Raw genomic sequence first — 14,592 nt, forward strand, 5'->3', positions numbered from 1 at the left:
TCCAGGAAACCTGAATGTGGAATACCACAAGGATCACCGCTCTCACCAACCCTTTTTAACTTAATGATGACACCTTTAGCCAAATCATTATCCAACCAAGGATTCAACACGTACATCTATGCAGACGAAGTCACGATACACATCCTGTGCAAACAAGACATAACCGAAATCACAAATGAAATCACACACAGCCTCCAAACAATGAACTCATGGGTGGATGCATTCCAATTAAAGCTAAACGCAGAAAAAAACACAATGTCTCATCCTGTTCTCACAATACAACACAAACAAAACCAATACCATAAACACCCCAGACTACACACTTCCGGTCTCAGACAGTCTGAAAATACTGGGAGTTACAATTGACCGAAATCTCACACTCGAAGACCATGCGAAAAATACAGCAAAGAAAATGTTCTACTCAATGTGGAAACTTAAAAGAATCAAACCTTTCTTCCCAAGGGAAGTCTTCTGCAGCCTAGTACAATTAATGGTGCTAAGTCATCTAGACTACTGCAATGCCATCTATGCCGGATGCAAAGAACAAATCATTAAGAAGCTTCAAACCGCTCAAAACACAGCAGCCAGACTCATATTTGGGAAAGCGAAATACGAAAGCGCAAAACCCCTAAGAGAAAAACTACACTGGCTCCCACTAAAAGAACAAATTGCGTTCAAAGTTTGCACCCTGGTCCACAAAATTGCCTACGGGGAAGCCCCGACCTACATGTCAGATCTTATAGACTTGCCTATTAGGAACTCAAAAAGATCATCACGCACATTCCTCAATCTCCACTATCCTAACTGCAAAGGGCTAAAATATAAATCCACATACGTGACCAGTTTCACATACATCTGTACGCAGCTATGGAATGCACTACGAAGGCCATAAAAACAACGCAAAACCTAAACATCTTCAGAAGGCTACTGAAAGCAGAGCTTTTCAAGAAGGCATACCATAAACATCCATCTTAAACACTAAACAATAACATTTTACACAATCTACACAAAACCAAACTCTTATCACATGACTGACTATCCTCTTTGCTATGAATGATCAAGCAGTATCACTAGATGACCAATGGTATGTTACAATCCAATTTATTACTCAGTAACCTTCATGCAATACCATATTGAACTCTTCTTTACCATGTATGTATGCACATGGTATATATATATATATATACCATAACCTGTTCATACATGTTATGTTCCATGTATGTTACCATGTATGTATGCACCTGAACGCAATACCATTTGTAATTCTGTTACCCGGAAATGGCAACCGCCATTACGGCAAATGTAAGCCACATTGCGCCTGCAAATTGGTGGGAAAATGTGGGATACAATGCTACAAATAAATAAATATATTCTTAACCCAGCAGTTCTGAATCCACCCTAAACAAAACTGTTTTCAGATGTTCCATAATAACTATGTATGAAAAATTTGCATACTATGGATCTAGCCACCAGAGCGATGTATACAAGTATCAAATGTATAAAAACTACAAAAATCAAAATTGACAGAGTGCTCCTACAAATGCTACTGAAAAACCACTGCCTTACCCTTCTCAAGCATCTACAAGCCCAATAAACTTTGTAAGTCATACTCAGGCTCAACAACTGTACTACACTTGTTTTTTTTTTTTTTATTCATTACCCTTCTGTAGTTGGTAACTATTTCCCCCCTGCATCTTTTATGAGTTCACATTGCACCAATCCAGCATCCCCTGCAATATTATCCATACAGGCATCCCTTTCACCATTAAATCTATGCCAATTAAAAGTGAAAACTGGCTGAGTAACCAACTTGGGCTTGTTTGTAGAGATTCAAGGACTATAAGTATGTTACCTTATACCTGTACTGTCCCTTCTCATGCTCCTTCTATCCAGAAGCTACGTATGTCACATGACTTATGAAAGCCAAAGTAGCAAACTATGTATTATAAAGAATATCTGGAAACATCTAGAAACAGTTCTAGCAACTTCAAAGTTACATTTTCAGGTTTTCAAGTCACACCTGTTCAGTAAATCCCCAGTTCAAGCCTTCAAGAATAATACAGGCCAGCTTATTCTCCACTTCAGTTAACTGGTAGTTCAGCAGCCAGTCCCGGATGACAGCCATCTCCAATGGGGTTGGAATCCAAAGATGCAATGGTAATTCTTTAAATAAGTATAACGAGACCTGATGTAAAACAAAAACAAAGTCAAGAACTAAAGATCTGACAAAGAAAGGGCCATTTTACTATCTTTGTAGAACAGCATAAGAAATACAGTATTTTGGTTTATGAAGTGACCTTTACCCAATACAGTCTGAGTAATAGAGATTCATGAAAATGAGCATGTCACAATATGACAATGGGGGATAAAGGCAGATAAGGAACTACGAAGAAATTAGGTCTTACCTGATAATTTTCTTCCCATTAGTCCTTCCCACTATTCCAGAACCTGTGGAATAGTTGTGACAATCAACAAACAAGTGGAGAAAGAGAACTGAGCTCTCTCTTGAAATCCAGTCTAGCTCCTCCGTATTTACTTAGAAAAGCTGTAAGGAGAAAGTCAGAATAAACACAACAACCTTAAACAACTTGCTAATCTAATACTAACCAGATGAGCAAACATGTGTGGATCTCTCTCATCTCTGGACAACTTGTAGAGAACAAGAGATATGCAAGAAGCACCATGCAAGCCGACAGTCATTATCTGACCTATTACTTTGCACCAACCAAACATCACAGACACCTCAGGTGGGCCTCTGGAATAGTGGGAAGGAATAATGGAAAGAAAATTATCAGGTAATACCTCATTTTTCCTTCCATTACTTAGCCTCCCACTATTCCACAACATGTGGGATGTTTAAAAGCTATCCATAGAGAGGGTGGGATCCTGGAACCACTGTCCTGAAAACCGAAGCCCCAAAACAGACTTCCGAGCGTGCCACAATGTCGACCCTGTAGTGCTTGGCAAAGGTATGCAGCGTCGACCACGTCACTGCCTTGCAAATATCTGAAGACAGTCAGGGCCGCTGAGAGACACCGCTGAGCCAGGGGCAGAACCACCCCCTCCTACCTGGGCCACTGCCACACCATTTCCCACACACTCGAGCCACCACCCCCACACCCTTACCTTGCTGTGTCTGACTGCTCCTCCTTCGGTCTGTCGTCTCCTGCTCCTGTGTGCTGGGACCCAGATGATTGCATTAACGCAATAACACGGGTCACCCAGGCGCAATAACACGGGTCACCCAGGTTATCGCATTAATGCAGTCATCCGGGTCCCAACACTCACAAGCAGGAGAGAGACACACCCAGAAGCAGGCAGGCAGGCAGACAGGAAGAAGCTAGACTGTGCTGGGCCCCACCTTTGAGGCTGGGACCGGGGTATTTTGCTCCTCCCTGCCCCAGGATATCTCCACCCAGGATGTCACTGTATGCCTTGTAGAATGAGCCCACAAGGCCTAAGGAGCATGCTTCCTCACAAGCAAATAAGCTGATGCAATGTTCTCCTACAGCCATCTACCAACTGTGAGCTTGGATGCCATGAAGTCAAGCCTGTGCATACTAAAAAGCACTGTAAGTCTGTCCAATTTGTGAAACTCATTCTTGACTTCCAGATATCTAATGAAGACTCTATGCACATCGAGAAGCCTCAAGGAAGAATACAGAGCATCTATGTCCTCTCTGCGAAAGGGCGGAAGCTTCACAGATTGGTTGAGATGAAACGTGAAACCACTTTTGGAATAAAGGAAGGATCCATACAAAGGAAGACCCCTATCTCCAAAAAGCAGAGAAAGAGATCCCGACAAGAGCCTGAAGCTTCAAAACCCTACGTGCTGACGCAAATGTCACTAAGAATACTGTCTTTATCATAAGATCTTTCAAGGAAACTTTCCAAAGTGGCTCAGAAGGAGGCTTCTGAATAGCCTGAAGGACTAAATTAAGGTTGCACTCTGGACTCAGCTTACAAAAAGGGAGGCCACAAGCAACCTGCTCCCCGTAAGAATTGAACAATATCCAGATGAACCACAAGAGATGTCTTCTGTAGTAAGCCTCAGAAACAGGCCAAAGCCACAACCTGAACTTTTAGAGAACCAAATATAAAACCTTTCTGAAAACCTGCCTAGAGAAACGCTAGGATGTGCGTGAACTGAGCGGAGAAGGAAGAATGTCCGTGCTCAGAACACCAGCCCTCAAGTGTCCCCAATACCCTCACACACTCCATGGACGTAGAACGTTTCCGAGCCTGAAGTAAGATAGTAATGACCGAATCAGAAGTTTTTTTGTCTCACCGAGCCCTTTCAATGGCTAAGCCTTAAGACCAAAGGGGCACAGATCCTCCATGATCCCCAGACCTTGCTTCAGTAGGCCGTCTAAATGCAGAAGACTGAGAGGATTCCCATCCAGCAGTTGAATCAGGTCCGCATACCATGGCCTCCATGCTCAATCTAGGGCTACAAGTATTATTTGACCCCAGTGCAATGTAATCCTTTTCAATGTGTGGCCTACCATGGGCCAAGGAGGGAAGACATAACCTAGATGTGTCTCAGGCAAGGGCTGCAGTAGGGCATCGAGCCCAGTTCTTTCCAACAGTTGAATAACTTGGGCACTTTAAGTCCAGAAGCAGAGAATCCCATCAGTCCACTATCAACACAAAACCCTGGCTGGATAGGTCCCATTCTCCCAGGCCCAAGGACTGCCTGCTGAGAAAGTCCACCTCCACATTCAAGGACCCAGCAATGAGAGCTGCCAACAAGCAGAGAAGATTTTTCTCCCTCCAGTCACGAGGGAAGCCACCTCCACCACCATCAGATGACTATGGATCCCAACTTGCTTGTTAACAGAAGCCACCACTGTCGTATTGTTGGAGAAAGCTTGGACCCAGACCTCGCCAGAAAGAGAGCAAAATCACATAAGTCACATTGAGCCTGCAAATAGGTGGGAAAATGTGGGATACAAATGCAATAAATAAATAAAATAATTCATTCCACACTGTGTTATTGGAAAGAGAGCTCCAAAAGTAAATTCCTGGGTGAAAACCACCACTGCATACTCTGTCTGGCAACCAGCGACCAAGGAAAATGAAGGTCATACTTGTGTGACACTGGAGACCAGCAGCAAAGAAAAATTCCTGAAATGACAAATATGAGCCCTTGTCCATGGCACCACTTCCATTGCTGCTGTCACTGACCCCAGAACCTGGATGTAGTTCCAGACCCTGGGTCTGTCTTGACTGAGGAGAAGACAAATCTGTTGAACCAGCTTCAACCTCCTGTGCTGCGTGAGAAAGAGCCTCTCCCTTGCTGTGTCGAATAGAACGCCCAGATACTCCAGGATCTGTGACGGGGTTAGTCTGCTCTTCTCAAAACTGATCACCCAACCTGACCGATGAAGATGGACAAGTCTGTCTGTCACTGTCAAGCTGTCCGAATAGGATGGCACACGAATGAGCAAGTTGTCAAAATATGGGTAAACACTGATTCCCTGGTGCCAAAGGAAGGCATCACCATAAACTTGGCAAACGTTCTTGGTGCCATGGTGAAACAAAACAATGAACTGGAAGTGACAGCCCAGCACCATAAAACGTAGAAACTTCTTATACGGCAGCCATATGGGTACATGTAAGTACACTTAATTGAGATCAAGGGCAGTGAGAAATTTTCTCGCTTGAACCAAGGCTATGACTGCTCTTAATGTTTGCATGTGAAAGCAGAACACTTGGAGGCAAAAGTTTAGACCTTTGAGATCTAAGACCGGATGAAAGGTGCCTTCCTTCTCTGAAACAAATGGCATAGATGGAATATCTGCCTTGACCCTGTTTGGCTTGAGGAACTGAAACAATGGCCCAGAATGCCTGCAAGGAATCTATGGTGGCCTGAACTTCGACCGCCTTGGTTCCTTTTTGACAAGACTTCAAGAAGAAAGAAGCAACCATGCGGGAGAACTCCAACTTGTAACCTTCTGTAAGAATATCCAGAACCCACTGATCTGAACTGATTTTGGCCCACCCTTTCCGAAATTCCTGATGATGTCCTCCCACCGGAGGAAGAGAAGAGTGGACCAGCCTCAAATCATTGTAAAACTCTGGAGGCATTGGGTGCTCTAGCTAACTGAGAGGAGGACTATCTGTCTGCACAAAAGGAAGACTGGCGTGCCTGAAAGTGGGACTTCCGGCCATATTACCGAATACAAGGCCTGTATTATCTGCTGTCTCAAAATTGACATCAAGAACTTCCTGAAGACGGATGACCAGAGGCTTTCAGCTCATTTTCTGGTGACCACTGTGGCTTAGTTTCCCCCAGTTCTTTCACCATGTTACTGAGATCTTCTCCAAATAGCTACTTGCCCCAAATGGGCATTTTAACTAGACATGACTGCATCTACTGCCCAATGCCACAACCAGAGTTGCCAAAGTGCCATGACAGCCAAAAACATACTACGGAACATAACCAGTTACACATCATAAACAGTATCCACCAAATAGGCCAACCCCACTTCCAACTGGGCATTATGGTGCCTGTTTTGTGTTGCAGATTGCTAATGCCACTTCAGGCATGCTCTTGCCAAGAACAAGCTGCACACTGTCACTTGAAGGCCCAAAGAGGCCACTTCAAAGGCTTGTTTCAGTGAGCCTTCTAGCTTCCAATCCTTTAGGTCATTTAGGGCCATGCCCCTTCCAACAGCAAGATGGTCTTTTTAGTCACCACCATAACAAGGGAGTGTACCCTAGGAAGCTGCAATTTCTCTTTCTCCTCTGGAAACAATGAGGAGCGGTGAGCCATGGCTCTTCCCACTCCCAGGCCCGCATCTAGTGAGACACATTCTACTGTAATCAGGCCTTGAATGTCTGGATGCATCAGAAAGGCCTTAGAAGGACCTCTAAGCTCACTCATGATCAATGAAGATTGAACTCCTGATACAGAAGCAGAAGACTCCTCAATGGAAAGCACCACCAATGCCTCAGAAATATGAGTACTGAGCTCCTCTTTATGAAACAACCTCAGTACTTTCAGATCAACCCCCTCCTCAAGAGGGAGCTCTCCCTTCTCTAATGGCTCCTTCAATGATGGCTCCTCTAAATAGACTAAAGGTCACATCAGATAAGGAGGAAGAAGCAGAGACAGATATCCAGCAGCGGGACAAGAAACTGAAGCAACTTACAGAAACTCTGACTGTCCCTGCTTCAGTAAATAAGCCTGGTGTAAGAGCGATATAAACTGAAGAAAACAAAGATACCAATGCAGCTAAATGCTCTGTCAGGCCCTGAGGTTTCAAAATGGTGGCTGTGCTCCACCCGTGATCAGAGGCTGTTGCTCACTGCCAGTTGGCCCTGACAAAATGGCACACGTTCCCGCGCTCTTCTGCATCAAACTGTGTCCAATAAAAAAGGTATCATCTTATTTTCTTTTCCATGTTTTATTTTGTTTGATTTCTATTGATAGCATCAAACTGCGAATCAGCCCTGCCAGAGAGCCCGAAGTCCCCTGCTTATTCTGATGCTACACCAAATCCGAAGACATGCTGCCACTGACCATTTCCCCCATGTCCCATGGGCTTCCCACCTTGCATGCACTGCAATGCCCCGATGATAGCAGGTGGGTCCCAAAGTGGGAAAACCAACTAGCTTCCTCCACGGGAGTTGCCATTCACCCCAACTGGCACAAGCACTGCACAACACAGTCTCTAGTGGCAATTCAGGATCCCTCTTCTGTACCAAACAGTTCTGAGTCAAACCTTAGCTGGCCTTAACACTGCCGGCTGCTCCTCCCAAGCTCTCAGTCTCCACAAGTCTTACCCCAGATGAGAAAGAATCAGGACTGATACTCTGTCCCACATTTTCCTGTAAACCTTTTTCCTTCTCCTTTCTTTTTCTTTTTTTCCTTTTAAGGTTGTTGTGCTAGAAATGGACAGCTCCAAAGGAAACAGGGGAGAGGTGAAGGCAGGGAAGAATTAAATCACAGGGCACCAGAGACAGGGATGTGAAGACCTCTAGATATGACTTTGCAGAGTCAAGCCACACGCAAATCTCAACTGGGGACCAGATGGCCAACTGGACCAGTAGCAAATCACTCAGAACCAAAAGTTGAAAAGTGTGTCCATCCACCTGCTGGAGACAGAAAATACCAAGAAGCTAGACTGGATGCCAAGAGAGAGAGGTCTCAGCTCAGTTTTTAGTTCTCTATCTGCACCTGCTGGTTGATGGACACAACTATCCCACAGGTTCTGGAATAGTGGGAAGCTACGTAATGGAAATTTCTAATTATTTACTAAATCTTTTGATATAGTAGTAGCCCAGGATTACTTAGAAACAACTCCAAAGACTGCTGAGCAAAAACACTGGGCCTGAGGTCCTTGGAGCATTTTATAGACTTACTAGTAAAACAGGCCCGTTTCTGACACAAATGAAACGGGTGCTAGCAAGGTTTTTCTTGGAGTGTGTATGTTTGAGACAGTGTGTGTGAGAGAGAGTGAATGTGCGAGTGTGTGTGTGTGACAGAGCGAGAGTAAGACCGCTGGGTGCGCGTGTCTCCCCACTGTCCCCTGCTCCCCCTCCAGCCACCCAGCGATTCTCCTCTCTCCCCCCTGCCCCCCCCCTCCAGCCACCCAGTAATTCTCCTCTCTCCCCTGCTCCCCCTCCAGCCACCCAGTGAGTCTCCTCTATCCCCTGCTCCCCCTCCAGCCACCCAGTGATTCTCCTCTCTCCCCTGCCCCCCTCCAGCCACCCAGCGATTCTCCTCTCTCCCCTGCCCCCCCCTCCAGCCACCCAGCGATTCTCTTTTTTCCCTTGCCCCCCCTCCAGCCACCCACCGATGCTGTTCTCTCCCCTGCCCCCCCCTCCAGCCACCCACCGATTCTCCTCTCTCCCTTGCCCCCCCTCCAGCGATTCTCCTCTCTCCCCTGCCCCCCTCCAGCCACCCAGCGATTGTCCTATCTCCTCTGCCCCCCTCCAGCCACCCATCGATTTTCCTATCTCCCCTGCCCCCCCTCCAGGCACCCAGCGATTGTCCTCTCTCCCCTGCTTCCCCTCCAGCCACCCAGAGATTCTCCTCGCTCCCCTGCCCCCCCTCCAGCCACCCATCGATTCTCCTCGTTCCGTTTACCTCCGTTGAAGCGGCCGCGTCTTTGAAAGCCCTGCCTGTCTGTAGCCTTCCCTTTGACTTCGTTCCCACTGAGTCCTGCCTGCTGACGTCATTTCCTCTTTACGCGAGGGCAGGACTCTGAGGGAACGAACTGGAAGGGAAGGCTATAGACGTTGAGGTTGTGCCTCGTGCTACTATCCTGTGGTTGGTCAGTGCTGTTTGTGACAAACCTGGAAGTACGCGACATCAATTCAGGAGATGGATATAGCATTAGAGGCAGCACAAACCCTTCAACCTTTCACTGCCATGGAGTCAGCTTCAGAACGTTGGAGGTGCGTTTTATTATATAGGAAGTTCCTAATTAATTAATATAAAATAAAGCTCTCCTTACTTCTTTATCCTTACATTCCGTGCATGGCTAAGTGCCCATCCTGGTGCAATATTCCCTAGACTTCTGATTAGAGTATTTTATTTATTTGTTACATTTGTATCCCACATTTTCGAACCTAGTTGCAGGCTCATTGTGGCTTACATAGTGCCGGAGATGCAATTGCAGACTCTGGTGTACTTAAATACAAAGTGATTTAGAGATAAGATTCATGTGGTATAGCCACATGAGATGGGATAATGTTCGTGTGGTATGGTCACATTGAGGCGTCGTACTCGGAAGAATTGTGTTGTGTCCATGATGTCTTTTGTTCTGTTGTAGCCATGTTGTATTACGGTTTTGTTGTAATGCAGGGTGTATATTCTTTCCTCTTTTTAGGCCTGTTACTAAGGGCTAGGCCTAAGGCCTGTACTGTCAGTTTGGTTCTCACAAGATGGCCTAACAAGTTATCTTTGCAACATACAGTGCTTTTCTCAGGAGCTGGGAGCTGAGATCATGCCTTTCATATAAGGTAACCTTGGCAGTTGCTGACAGGCTGAGGACACAGTGTGAGGGCTAAGGGAGATAGACAGAGAGAGGACACAAGGGTATTGTTCTATGTAATTTTTTGCTCTGTGACTAACTGCACGCTATACTGATAACTGACTAACCAATGGCCACAGACTGTGCATGTGCAAACACATCAGGAGAGACTGAAAGAATACATGACCAATCCATATATGGTATAAGGCAACCTAATGGTGCTAGTTTATGGGAAATCACATGATTTATGAGAAATGGAATTTGCAACAGTATATATATATGTGATGTCCGGGAAGTGTTAGCTGAGCAGTCCTTGTCTTTCAGGATGCGCATTTGCTGACAGACAACCTGCTTCAGGGAGAGAACTATTGTTTGTATTTTTTTGGCTCTGTGAGATGCTAATAAAAGGTAATTTACTGGCTGCGCCTAATGGAGTCTAAGTTCTCTTCCTTATCTGTGTTTTCCCTCCCTGGGGCGGGGGCTAAGGGATGGAAATACACAAGGGTTAGGCTTTTATGTTGGGTTGGCAGGGTATGCCTTTTTGAACAAGTGAGTTTTTAGTGTTCTCCGGAAGTGCAGGTGATCGTAGGTAGTGTTTAAGGCATTTGGAAGTGCGTTCCACAATTGTGTGCTTATGTAGGAGAAATTGGATGCGTAAGTTGATTTGTATTTGATTCCTTTGTAGCTTGGATAGTGCAGGTTTAGGTACGTTCGTGATGATTTTGAAGTATTTCTGGTTGGTAGGTCAATCAGGTCTGTCATATATCCTGGGGATTCACCGTATATTATTTTGTGAACCATTGTGCAGATTTTGAAAGCAAGACGTTCTTTGATTGGGAGCCAGTGTAGTTTTTCGCGGAGTGGTTTTGCGCTGTCAAATCGGGGTTTTCCGAAGATAAGTCTGGCTGCCGTGTTCTGGGCGGTTTGAAGTTTCTTTAGCGTTTGCTCTTTACAACCCGCATAGATTCAGTTGCAGTAATCCAAGTGACTTAATACCATTGATTGTATCAGGTTGCGAAATGTTTCCCTCGGGAAGAATTGTTTCACGCGTTTAAGTTTCCACATAGAGTAAAACATTTTCTTAGTTGTGGATGTCACTTGTTTGTCTAGTGTCAGGTTGCGGTCTATCATCACGCCAAGGATTTTCAGACTGTCTGAGATAGGGAGGGTGTGATCTGGGGTGTTGATAGTTGTAAAGTTATCCGTGCTGTATTGGGATGAGACAACGTGTCTTTAAACAGAAATGTCAGCTAGCAGGCTATTTGGATCCAAATTCAACCATCGTCAGCATAAATATGGTAGTGAGAGCTGTTGGAGGAGAGCAGAATACCAAAGAAACAAAGGTAGGAGAAAGGGGCCCAGGTCACAGTCAATAGCAGAACAGTCGTGCAGAAGGATTCACCAGACTGTATATTATGAGAGTGAAATCAGAAAAAATAAAGACAGAAAAGAGTCCTGAAATCCAAGGGAGAAAAGAATGCCAAGAATATACTGTTTCAAAAAAGCAGCACTTAGTCTAGCACGATGAGGAACAAGCAGCCATCGAGAAGTTCTATGGAATGTACAGGGCAAATGCCAGACTGAAGTGATGACTTGAGATGCAAGAGAACTGAGATAAGAGGATCATGCAGGTGTTTGGGGTGGGGGGGGGGGAGAGATAAGTTTTATATGTCTATGATTATGTTAAGAAATGTTTTATTTTTCTTTATAAGCTGTTCACTGTTTTAGACTGTTTTTAAAATGGGAAGATAGCACATAAATTAATAAAATGTAATGCTTCAGTAGTTTAGCTACAAACGGAAGAAGGACGGAAGAAGTAGTTAAGGCAAATGAAGGATCTTTGAGAAATGCTGCCATCAGGGCATGTTTAAAGCTGATGGGTACTGCTGTACTGGAAACTAACATAGTAGATGACGGCAGAAAAAGTCCATCCAGTCTGCCCAACAAGATAACTCATATTTGCTACTTTTTGTGTATACCCTACTTTGATTTGTACCTGTGTTCTTCAGGGCACAGACCGTATAAGTCTGCCCAGCACTATCCCCAACCTCCCAACCACCTGCCCCTCCTCCCAACCACTGGCTCTGGCACAGACCGTATAAGTCTGCCCAGCACTATACTCACCTCCCAACCACCAGCCCTGCCTCCCAACCACCGGCTCTGGCACAGACCGTACAAGTCTGTCCAGCACTATCCCCGCCTCCCAACCACCAGTCCCGCTTCCCACCACCAGCTCTGGCACAGACCGTATAAGTCTGCCCAGCACTATCCCCGCCTCCCAACCACCAGCCCCGCCTCCCAACCACTGGCTCTGGCACAGACCGTATAAGTCTGCCCAGCACTATCCCCGCCTCCCAACCACCAGCCCCGCTTCCCACCACCAGCTCTGGCACAGACCGTATAAGTCTGCCCAGCACTATCCTCGCCTCCCAACCACCAGCCCTGCCTCCCAACCACCGGCTCTGGCACAGACCGTACAAGTCTGCCCAGCACTATCCCCGCCTCCCAACCACCAGCCCCGCCATTTATTTGTATAATGCTCCTAGACGTATGCAGCACTGTAAACACGAGTTCTTTCTCCGTGAGGCTTACAATCTATTCAAGATAGAACAAATAAGAAGTTTCATTTATTATAGAAAATGGTTAACATTGTTACAAACAGGAGAATAAGGGCGTTAAAATTTAAAAGCAGACTCATTAAGGTGTTTTTTTTTAATATACTGGATTTGAATAAGGTCAGAGAGAGAATATAATGCCCTGACTCAGGAAGTCTATTCCAGGTGTATGGCATTAACAGTGCAGAATAGGCAGTGGAAAAGAACTACACAGAAAAGAGAAACTTACTCAATGAGGAGAGTTGCCAAGGAAGAGTATAGGAAAAGAAAAAAGTAAGGAAGGGCTGCATAATGAATGCATTTCTCAGTCAGTAAGAGAAGTTTGAACTACAAGCAGGAACAAATAGGGAGGCAATGAGATGACTTGATAACTGAGGGGTTATGTGAGAGTAGTAACACTGCTGAAGATAAATAATGCAGCTGAATATTAAACAGATTGAATTGGGGAGAGATGGTTCAGCAGAAGACCTGAGAGATGCACATAACCACAGCCTAAAAGAAAGGTGATCAAAATATGAATATGAGTTTTGCCAGTGTATTCAGAAAGGTAAGGGCAATTTGGTGATATTACAGAGAAAGAAAGAGGTTTTAGCATTGTTGGATATGTGCAGAGAAGGAGATAAGAGTCAAAGTTAACCTGAAATTTACAGGCTGAGGGGGCCAGGAGGATGTCAGTGTTATCCATAAAACTAGAGACAGAGGAAGAGTGGTAGATGTGACAGATGTGACTGCAAAAGAGTCAGAAATCAAGAAATAATCTTCCAAATCTTGTCATTGAAGATATCAGAATAAACCAGGGGATGGAAGGAAGGGATGTAATGAGGAAAGAGTATGGAAAAGAGATGGCAGAGGTTGGAGACAAAGATTTTTGTTAGATGAATACAGCTACTTATTTCTGAGTGCAAAGACTACTGGAAAAACAGCAGCATTAAGCTAAGAAATATAAAGCCAGCAAAGTTTTCCACTTTTGGCTACTACTGAACCTCTGCTAGAAAACATGAACTTACCATCCCAACTTTTTCAATTGTTTCTCGAACACAGTCCAAAAGTACAGAAATCATTGTAGTGTGTGTACTTGTAATTGTTGCCAAGAGCTCTCGACCCACTTTTGAAAAAGTCTCTCTTGTGGAAAGGTTAATATAGGCCACCTAAGAAAAAGATAATGATTAAAATGTTCAGCTGTAAGGTCAGGACTGCACTGCAGAACATTCATTGAGGAAAAAAAGTGATTACCAAGGACCTTGCAGTTCATACCCATGACTAACAGATGTGACGGGTACAGCAGATTGTGTTAATGGACTATAAGTGACACAAAGGGTCATTTCCATTACCTACCTATAGGGTGTATATACCAGTGTCCCAGTTCCTAAACCTTCTATTCAACTGGCTGAACCTCTGGCAAAAAACTCAGTCCTCTTGCCAACCACTTGGGAGTTTAACTGCAAAATATCAGAGGCCAGACTACAGATGTACTTCCACCGATATGCACTTGCTACAATTTCATTTACCTTGGGACGACAGGCAGCACAATAAAAGTGATAACTTCTAATCTCACAGAAAAAAAATCTGCCACAGTAGAAACAGCATGCTCTAAAGGCTTCAGAATAACCAAGGAAATGTCAACACCCCTTCTGTCGGCAGTACAATGGAATTAGAACATAAGCCATACTGGGTGAGACCAATGGTCCATCTAGCCCAGTATCCTGCTTCCGCAACATTCAACGCTACTGATCCCTGGGACAGGCAGTGGCATTCTCCATGTCTATCTCAATAGCAGACTATGGACATTTCCTCCAGGAACTTATCAAAATATTTTTTAAACCCAGATACACTAACACTAACCGCTGATACCACATCCTCTGGCAACAAATTCCAGAGCTTCACTATTCGTTAGCTGGACTGGAACACATCCACATGCAGATAAGTCTCTCTATTCTGAACATCCTTTAGTTCCCCCCCCCCCCCCCCCCCCCCCACACACCATAAGGGTG

At 44.9% G+C, this 14,592-nt stretch overlaps 1 protein-coding gene across 1 annotated transcript in view; it reads right to left on the reverse strand.

The window, feature by feature from the left end:
• Nucleotides 1-14,592, reverse strand: part of EPG5 (ectopic P-granules autophagy protein 5 homolog) — a 231,820-nt gene that overhangs the window by 163,419 nt on the left and 53,809 nt on the right. The window contains exons 13-14 of the mRNA XM_030192892.1: nt 13,609-13,749; nt 2,021-2,185 (exon numbers count right to left, since the gene is read on the reverse strand). Coding sequence (XP_030048752.1) covers nt 2,021-2,185; nt 13,609-13,749 — 306 coding nt within the window. The remainder of the gene's footprint in view (nt 1-2,020; nt 2,186-13,608; nt 13,750-14,592) is intronic.

Source organism: Microcaecilia unicolor, chromosome 2 (assembly GCF_901765095.1).
Source record: "Microcaecilia unicolor chromosome 2, aMicUni1.1, whole genome shotgun sequence".
NCBI classification, from domain to species: Eukaryota; Metazoa; Chordata; class Amphibia; order Gymnophiona; family Siphonopidae; genus Microcaecilia; species Microcaecilia unicolor.